We start from the raw sequence: 9506 nt of genomic DNA on the forward strand, positions 1-9506 counted from the left end.
TCCTGCACGGGCTCTGCGCGCTCGTCACCGCTGCTCGTGGCCCGCACGGAAGGAGGCTGCGGGCGGGGTCCGGCCCAGGTGTGTCACCGCGGACCGCAGCCGCGCCCTGTCCCGCAGCGTCCGCACCTTCCGCAGGCGCTGCCGCGGAAGACACAGGGACCTCCGTGTCAGTGGACCTGGGTGGGCCGCGTCCTGCCCGCTGCTGCATCCAGACCTGCCCTGGATGCGTCGGTCACTCGCGTAGCGCGCGGCCCAGGGGACAGGCCGGCCTTGTCCGCTTAGCCCTTGTCCGCTGACCCTGAGACCGAGTTGGCTCGTGCCCGCTGTGCACTCACGGTGGTCATCACACGTGGTCGTCACACGCTGTTGCCGTGACTTAGGAACCCACGACAGCCTCCAGCCTCTGGCTCTGACGGCCGGTTCTCCTAAGGCGACGTGTCAGTGTGTGTCCGGGGACCCCCGCAGGCAGAGCCCAGCACCCCGACACAGGGGCCGAGCCCGGTGTAGACGAGGCGCTACTCACGTTGGGATCCCACACTGCAGACCCTTCCCTCGGTCCTGGGGGTCAGTAGTGACCCGAGGGTGAGCGGTCCTCTGGGAAAGCGGCTTTGGGGTCCTGGGTGTCTCCGTGTCTGTCTGTCTGTCTGTCCCTCTGTCCCTGACTGTCCCCACACTCCCAGCCCGGTCCTGCCCTCCAGGAACGCTGAGGCTCTTTTCTCTCGAGGCCACGTCCCCCGAGCGACTGGCTGCTGTGCGCTCCGTGCTGACCGCTCCACCCGCTCCCTTCCTCCGGCCCCACCCGCCGCCTGTGATGGGCTCGCAGGTCTGCACCGCCGGCCGCGGCCCCAGCCCCAGCCTGGCCGGGGCCTCGGGCGCCAACGCGGACTGGATGTCGGCGCTGTGCCCGCGGCTGTGGGACGTGCCCCTGCACCAGCTCTCCATCCCAGGTAAGGCCACGGGTGCCCCGCGAGGCTGCGGGCTGCAGGCGGGGTCTAGTGTGCGGGGAGCCGGGGGGCGCGCGCGCGCGTACACGCAGACGCACGCACGCGCACGCACACGCGACCACGAGCCTTCGCTCTGCGCCTGGCGCCTGGCGCCCCCAGCAGACCGTGCTGTGCGGCGATCGCAGGGTGTGGGGGTTTGGGGGACGCGCCCTTGGCCAGTGTGTCCCGCTTTGCGGACGCCCGGGAATCACAGCCCCTCCCTCCGCCGTCATCGCCCTCCGTTTGAGGTCAGTCGAGTGTCTGCGCTGGGCGACCGGATGGCCCAAAGCTGGGACAGAACCACTGGGACTCTCTGTGACGAGGACACGCCGTTACGACTCACTGTGACAACTATGCGCTGTGACGAGGATGCACTGTGACAAGTTCATGCTGTGACATGGATGAGCTGTGACGAGGGCATACTGTGACGACAACTCATTGTAACAAGGATGAGCTGTTGACGAGGACTTACTGCTTTGAGGACTCACTATGTGGTTTGGCATTTTCTCACCAAACTGAAGAGTCTCCCACTCCAGCCTGCTTAAGCGCAAAAAAAGGCCACCCCGGGGGGGCCCTGGACAGATGCCTCAGCGCGGGTGGGACGCAAGGCGACCCGAGTAGGGGGCGGTCACAGGGAGAGGCGCCCGTGTCCCCACATCGGGGAGATGGCCGCGCAGCCACCACAGCGCGTGCACCGGGGTCTCTGCCCGCCCGCGCTGCCGCTGCCAGCCCTCGGCACGTGAAGACGCCTCGCATTCTCCCTTCGGCCGTGAGACCTGAGTCTCTTTGGCCTATGACGCCCTGGGCCGCCACTACTCTGGGCCGCCTCTCACTCACGGACCCTTTGGACAAACGAAAGTGCTGTCGCCACGGAGACGTTCACAGCACGCTGAGCTTCTCGCGCTCAGTTTGTGGCCTTGATGACTTGGGCTCCGAGCCCCCTGCTCCGGCAGCTTTGCGGACGCTGCGCTGCTGGCCAGGAACGTGGCAGGCGCCCCAGAAGCTGGAAAGGGCAGGACACAGACCAATCTCCGGAGCCTCCGGAGGGAGCCAGCCCCGGACACGGAGCCTGGAGCCTGAGCAGAGTTCAAGCCTCCAGGACGTGAGGGGACACAGCCATCTGTGGTCCTGTGTCATGGCCGCCCCAGGACACCGGCACAGCCTCCTGCACGTGGCTTGAGAACCTGGGGCTCTTTCGCGGGGCCCTGCTGGGCTGGCACCGCTGACCGCGCCCCAATGAATCCCACCCTCTCCAGAGGCCACTGCGGGATAGAGCTGCAGATGGTATCTTCCTCTGCCCCTTGTCCCTCCTCCCTCCCGGAGCATCCCTCACCCGTCCCCTGTGCACTGACCTCCAGCCCAAGATGGACCTGAAACCCACACTGGGGGCTGCCGCCCACACAGAGAGCTTAGAACTGCGAGGGAAGGACACAGAGCCACGGAAAATTGGCCCCACGGCCAGTCGGGGACTCTGAAGGACACAGCCCAGTGACTGAGAACCATGAGGACGTGGCCACCAGCAGCCGTGACAGTGCGGAGCACACGCACCGATACCCCCTCTGCCTGAGGGCTTCTTGACACCAAGAGTCTCGGGGCTGCAGCGTCCCCTCCGGGGGACTCGGGGACAGTTGCTAGCCGAGGGCTGTAAGCTGTGAAGTGACCACCCTCCCACCGCCTGGCCAGAGTCCAGTGCCAAGATTTAGTCTCGAAGAAGAGACTGGTGGGCGTGCAACACACACGCACACACTCACACACTCACACACCGAGATATGCAGGGTGGTGCCACCCACGCTGGGGAATATGATGGTCCCCACATCCAGTGACACCCGTCGGCCACACACAGACCATGCCAGAGTGGACAGTCACTGAGACAGTGCTGGCTCCCACAAGTCCTGGTGTAGAAAACGCTGTCGTCAAGTTAAGGAAAACGCAGCTAAAAACTCCATAGTTTGATCTTGTTTGTGTGACATGTAGATATATAAAAATGTACATAAATGGATTAATCCCAAATGTGCATAAATGGAGCCGTATATATTATATAGGAAACATAGAAATATAAAGTACATGTTTTCTCAATAGAGCATTTTAGTTTTTTTTACTTAGCTGTATGTTTTCATTTTTTTTGCAGTTAAAAGCTGTTAGTACATGAGTTTTCTGTGGCCCCTACGGCACAATGCACAGGTCAATGTGTTAAAACCACAGACGTCCGTCCTCCCCCCGTCCTGGAGACCAGCAGTGTGACATCAGGGTTCCCAGGGCCTCGCTCCCTCCACAGGCCCCAGGGGAGGGTCTTTCCTGCCTCTCCCAGAGTCTGGGGGCTCAAGGTGTCCCTGGGCTGGTGGCCACGTCCTTGCCATCTCTATCTCAGTCTCCACGTGGCTTCTCTGTGTCTGTGTCTCCTCTTCTGTCTCTTACGAGGACACTGTCACTGGGTTTAGGGTCACCTGCTCCAGGAGGACTCACCTCAGACCCTTCACTTAGTCCCGTCTGCACAGACCCTGTCTCCACGTCGTCCCCTCACAGGTTCTGGGTGGCTTTGGGCCACCACCGCCCCCGGCACCAGGCATGTGTTCCCTGCATGTTTGCCGCTTGGTCTCTGCGTGTCCTCGGCCTGTCCCCCGCATGTCCTCCACCGCGGCCCCAAGCGCAGAGCGGAGGGGGAGGCCTGCTGGTGGACCGTGTCCTCACTTTGTGCCCAGGGAGCCACGACACGATGACGTACTGCCTGAACCGGAAATCCCCCATTTCGCCCAACGAGTCCAGGCTGCTGCGGCTGCTGGCCAAGGTCCTGCCGTGCATCACCCAGCCCGTCGTGCTCAAGTGGTCTGTCACCCAGGTAAGCCGCTGACAGATCACGGGCACGGGGAGGGTCCCACCCTCGCATGTGGGGTCACACTGTGTCTTCCCACGTGTCCCTCCTCCCTCACGTCCCAGACGCCCCGGCCCTGGAACAGCCTCGGTCTGCGAGACTGGCCCAGGGCTTGGAACAGCTTTACACACATTCGGAAAAGGCACAAGGAACTGTCACCTGCAAGTTTTCCAAGGAAATGCTTCGGCGGAGGGAGTGAGGGCGGCGTCTGCTCCCGTATTTCCCATGGGGGAACTCAGCCCTCGCCCTCAGAATTTAGGTTCACCCACAGCCCATCCCCCGTGCCTGTGGAAACTGGGGCCTGGCGAGAAGCTGGCGGGCGGGGTCCTCCTGGGTGGGGTGGAGTACGGGGCTCCCGCAGCTGCTCAGGGTGGCCCAGGCTGTGGGTGGGGACACCGGCGGCTGCGGTCTGGGCACCCGGCTTGTAGCCCCGGTGGTGGCCTTGAGGCAGGTCCACCCAGGAGCAGTGGACCCCCAGCCCTCCCCACTGCCTGCACTGGGGGCCTGGTCTGCCGGGTTCTCTACCCCCAGGGACTCATCCTCCAGCCCAGCTGTCCTGTCTAGTTCCTTTGCTCTGCATTTTCGTCACAGGGCTGACTGACAGACAGCGCCGGGAACGCTGGGGAACCGCATTCCTAAGCTCTGTCGGGGGGTGGACGCCCCGCGGGAAGGAAGGGCGGGATGCACCGCAGCTCCAGGCAGGACACGGAAGTGCCCTGGGCACTCGCTGTGGGCGGCATGGTGCTGCTGAAAAGGCCGGAAGCTGGCGGGGAACGGGCTGGGGACGGACCACAGGCTGCCGTCCCGTCACACGGCCCCCCAAATGGGAACGGAGTGTGGACGCCGGAAGCATTCTCCTGTGAAAACCCGCTGTCATCAGAGGCTACTTAAGCCGTGACATTGACTGGCGGGCGGGACGGGGCAGGGGGGCCTCACTCCCTCCATAACAAGCATCCTGCCTCTGGGGTCTGCGGGTCCCTGACCTCAGCAAGGTCAGCCCTGGCCACAGGACCGTATGTCAGCCTCAGCACCCATTTTACACAGAGGGACACCCGGCCCCTGCTGTAGCCACAGCTGTCAATTCGCCCTCACAGGGCCTCTGTGGCCCTGGGACTGAGGGTCCATGACCACGGGCCGACCGCGGCCAAGGCACCGCCAGACACACAGACGCACATGCACACGCACAGATACAGAGACACACGCTCACACACACGCCGGGCCCTGCGTACACACGCCAGGCGCACAGTGGGCCTCTTTCCTGCGCGGTCAGGAGCAGGCGCGAACGAGCAGCCAGACCCTGCGGAACACGCGGGGCGGGAAGTGATTTCCACGCGAAGTCTCGGTGTTTTCCTCGGCGTCCGTGCTGCCTGTTCCTGTTAATTTGTGAACAGGACGTGATACATTCCTTTTTCCTTTTTTCTGTTTTCTGTTTTGCTCTGTCAATCATTTTGCGCGCAGCGTGCAGGACTGTATTGTCTTCCTTGACTTCGTTTTCATGTTAATTTTTGCTTTTTTGAAATTTCTGTTTTCCCCAGGGGGCAGTAGCATTTTCTTTTGCTGTTTTGTGTTAATGTTACATTTTGCTTTTTCTGCCGTTCCCTCGGATGGAGGTAAACGGTCTTATTTTCCGCACTCGGTCTTTTCGAGAGTTTTCCCTTCTGCACCGTTCCTCCGTGTGGGGGGCAGACCCTTCCCCTGCTCCGCCCCGACGCACCTTTCCTGTCCCAGTGCTGTTTGTGGGTGGACAGTGCCTGCAGTGGCCGACCCCCTGGGTAACTCCAAGGGCCCAGGTGGGGTGTCCTGGAGCCCGGCCTGTGGCTGCAGAGGCCAGAGACGTCCTTCCAGTGACCGCCCAAGGAGAGGGTGAGGCAGGGGCCTGCAGGAGCGGCCGAGTCCAGTGTCGGGGCTGAGTGGCAGTGACTGCAGGGGCGGGTCGGCCTGGCTGCGTCCCAGGACGGCCCCCGAGGGACTGGCCAATGTGCCCTGGAGAGCCGGTCCCAAGTGCAAGGCCGGAGTGCCGCCTGAGGCCCGTCTGGCGGACACTTGTCCTTGTGCACAGGCGCTGAACGTGACGGAGCAGCTGGACGCCGGGGTGCGCTACCTGGACCTGCGTGTGGCACACATGCTGGAGGGCTCTGCCAGGAACCTGCACTTCGTGCACATGATGTACACGACCGCGCTGGTGGAGGTAGGCGGTGGGCGGTGGGGGGCGGCGGGAACCCACGGGCACCCATGGGCACCCACGGCCGCTCCGGCAGCACCTGCTGGCCTGGAGCTCGACTACGCTGCTTCTCAGCCCCTGGCCCCCGGGGCCGCCCCGCTGTCGTGGAAGTCGGTCCGCGGTTCGTCTTCAGTCCGTTCTCTCGGCCGCTAGACGGATCTCGGTAAAGTCTGGGTGTGACAGGGCACCGTCTGCTTCACCCGCCCTCAGTGTCCTGCGCCCCTGCAGAGCTTTGGGGTCTGCAGCGGCCATCGCTGGGACGTCACCATGCACGTCACCGGCTGGCAGTGGCAGTCCCCCTGAAGCTCCCGGCCCCCGCGTTTGCACGCGCAGTGCCCGCTGGAGGGCGCGCACATGCACACGCACACGCACACGCATACGCACGTGCTTCTCCCCAGAGGCGGGGCAGGTTGGCCTGCTGTCACCTGAGCAGCTGTGTCCCACGAGGGCAGCCCCGTGCTTTATCCGGCTTGTTCAGGGCCCGACCCCGGGTCAGGCGAGTGGCTGCGAAGCCCCTTCGACAGGCGAGGGGGACCCCGTCCTCCCAAGCTCCTGTCCCCTGTGCAGGACACGCTCACGGAGATCTCAGAGTGGCTGGAGAACCACCCCCGGGAGGTGGTCATCCTGGCGTGCAGGAACTTCGACGGCATGACGGCCGACCTGCACGAGTACCTGGTCACCTGCATCAAGAACATCTTCGGGGACATGCTGTGCCCCCGTGGGGTGAGACACCACGCGCCCCCGACGCTCTGCTCCTTGGGGAGCAGGCGAGATTACCTCACAGGCCCCATGTGCTCCCCACACCACCAATCACGATGCCGACATAATTCTCGTGCTGGCGAAGCTGCTAACGGGGTCTTCCAGATGCTTCCCCTGACTTTGGGTCAAACTTGGTGCCTGTTTAGAAGCTGGCACAGCATCTGACGCTCCGTGTGCATGCTGAGCACTGTGTCTGCGTGTGTCTGTGTCTTCATCCTTGGATTGGGGCCGCCCTGGGGACCTCACTTTACCTCGATCCCCTCTGTAAGGGTGCAGCTCCACGTCCTCATCCTGTCCTCTCATAAGGACGCAGTCCCCTTGGATTGGGGCCGCTCTGGGGACCTCACTTCACCTCGATCCCCTCTGTAAGGGTGCAGCTCCACGTCTAGTCGCCTTGGGTTAGGCCTCAGCATGTGGGCTTTTGGGGACACGAGTCGGCCTGTAACCCCAGCTGTGGCTTCACTGCGTAGTCAGCTTTCTCTGTCTGCTGGGGGGTGGACGGTGCCTGGTCTCCTTGTCCCCAGGGAGCCCGAGGAGTGACGTCCACGAGACCTTAGCTTGACGTTACATCAGTTCATGTCAAGAGTTCTGACTGCCGTGTGTCCAGTCACGTCCTGTGAGGTCAGCAAGAGACATCCTGTCCCTCTGAGGTCTCAGCTAAGAGACGACAGGGCTGCCGTGAGCCCAGGGGCACCCACGGCTCAGGTCTCCAGAGGGCGCACGGGGACCGAGTGTCACGGGGACGTCACGGGGGCATGAGGGCCGTGGGAGCGTGACTTGCAGCCGAGGAGGGACAGTGGTCCTGGTCCCTTCACGTGTCGCACAGGGACCCAGTGATCACCCACCCTGGGACACTGCGCTCAGGGCGCATTTGAGGGAAACCCGTGTCGCTGCCTCGCGAGAAGCAGACGCCACGGCGGAGACGCGTGGCCGCCCTGCCCTGTCGCCGTCTTCCAAAGACCCCGTAACACGTGCAACCTGCGCTATCTCCTCAGACGCCGACTATCCCTCCCCCCACTGTGCTCTCACAGACCGTGTATCTCCTCACAGACACCCCGATGTCGGCTCCCATGACTTTCCTCTCACAGACCCCCCAGGACCTGCTCCCGCCTCCCTCAGGGGCACCCACACCCCCTGTCTTGCAGGAGGTGCCGACGCTGCGCCAGCTGTGGGCGCGGGGCCAGCAGGTCGTCCTGTCCTACGATGACGAGTGTGCCGTGCGCCGGCACCGGCAGCTGTGGCCGGCCATCCCCTACTGGTGGGGGAACCAGGTGAAGCCGGAGAAGCTGGTCCGCTACCTGGAGCAGATGCAGTGCTGCGGCCGCCCAGGTGGGTGCGCCGCCCGCCGGAGCCCCCCCCACGTCCGCACCCCACGCTGGCCTTGGGCTCGCGGTGCGGGGCGTGGACACGGCATGGGGCGTGCGCGTGCACACGCGTGTGCAGGCGTGTACGTGCGTGAGCGCACCCGTGGACACGTGCATGTAGCTGTGCGCGCATGTGCGTACATCACACACACACCCGCCCATGCGGACGTGGCGTGCGTGGCCGTGCGCACACTCGCACACGGAGCCGTCTGACGGCACCAGGCCGCACCCCTCGGCCCACGGCGTCTCCCCGCCCCCCACTGCATGTCCTCCGTCAGCCCTTCCCACGCTGCCCCGGCCCCACCTGTCTCCTGCTGGGTCCTCCTTCGCCTCGGTGCTGTTAGTTGCTTTCCTGGCAAACACATGACAAAGTCCCCCGGTTTATGGCATTGATGGGGTGCTGTGCCGGCTTTGCCGTCCGTGTCAGCTTCGAGAAAGGGAACTTTTCCAGTTGTGAGGCTGTTCCCGTCACCGTCAGAGGCCCTTCCCACAGAGGGGCGACAAGCGAGTATTGGACAGCAGTGAGAATGGTTATTTGGGACGCGCTGACTCAGGCAGAAGCCCTAGCAGTGTCCCGATGAGGGGACAGAGGCCGTGGGTGCAGCAGCACCCCGGCTTCACCCCAGCGGTGCACAGACCTGTGGCCGGTTTGCTTGGTCACGGCTGTTTCCACAGAAAGCAATGCCCGCTTGGCACAGTCTGAGGCCGTGCTGTTGAGGACGGCACCTCACAGGGTGGGACTCAGGGAGCAGAGTCCTGGCAAGATGTGGCTACAGCTTGCAGTTCCCGGGTCCCACTTCATGGGTGGGGCCAGGATGTTTAAAAGCACCCAGAACGCAGACAACTTCGACATCCGTCATCGCATGGATGTGCAGACTGCTGGTCTGTCGGTGCAGGGAGCTGTCGTCTGCCTTTGGACAGGAATGAGGTTGTGACACATGTCACAAAGCAGATGAACGTCTAACAAGGTTCAAAGGAGCCGGACACACAAGGACACAGCGTGCGATTCCACGTACATGCAACGTCCAGAACAGGCACAGGCACAGAGACAGAGTGGATTAGGGTGGGAACATCTTTGGGGACAGTTTTCTGTCTATGACATGGGCGTTAGGATGTGGACACCCATGGGGACATTCTCACCCCCCGCCCTTTGTAACTCGTGTTGAGCCTGTGCTGTCCGACTCCCGTTCGGAAGGCAGACCAGCAGTCCTGAGGTGACGGCGGGGGAGGGCGGCGGGCGGTGTGGTGTAGGTGGGCGCCCTCAGCCTCGGACCATGCCCTGTTGCCGTTCCAGGTGGGCTGTTTGTGGC

At 63.3% G+C, this 9506-nt stretch overlaps 1 protein-coding gene across 1 annotated transcript in view; it reads left to right on the top strand.

Moving 5' to 3' along the window:
- PLCXD1 (phosphatidylinositol specific phospholipase C X domain containing 1) overlaps positions 1–9506 on the top strand; it is a 13220-nt gene that overhangs the window by 435 nt on the left and 3279 nt on the right. The window contains exons 2-7 of the mRNA XM_025050034.1: positions 381–947; positions 3683–3819; positions 5912–6040; positions 6641–6796; positions 7978–8161; positions 9491–9501. Of these exons, the coding sequence (XP_024905802.1) occupies positions 812–947; positions 3683–3819; positions 5912–6040; positions 6641–6796; positions 7978–8161; positions 9491–9501 (753 nt within the window). The 5' untranslated portion in view covers positions 381–811. The remainder of the gene's footprint in view (positions 1–380; positions 948–3682; positions 3820–5911; positions 6041–6640; positions 6797–7977; positions 8162–9490; positions 9502–9506) is intronic.

The sequence above is a fragment of the Pteropus alecto genome, unplaced genomic scaffold, assembly GCF_000325575.1.
Source record: "Pteropus alecto unplaced genomic scaffold, ASM32557v1 scaffold987, whole genome shotgun sequence".
NCBI lineage: Eukaryota > Metazoa > Chordata > Mammalia > Chiroptera > Pteropodidae > Pteropus > Pteropus alecto.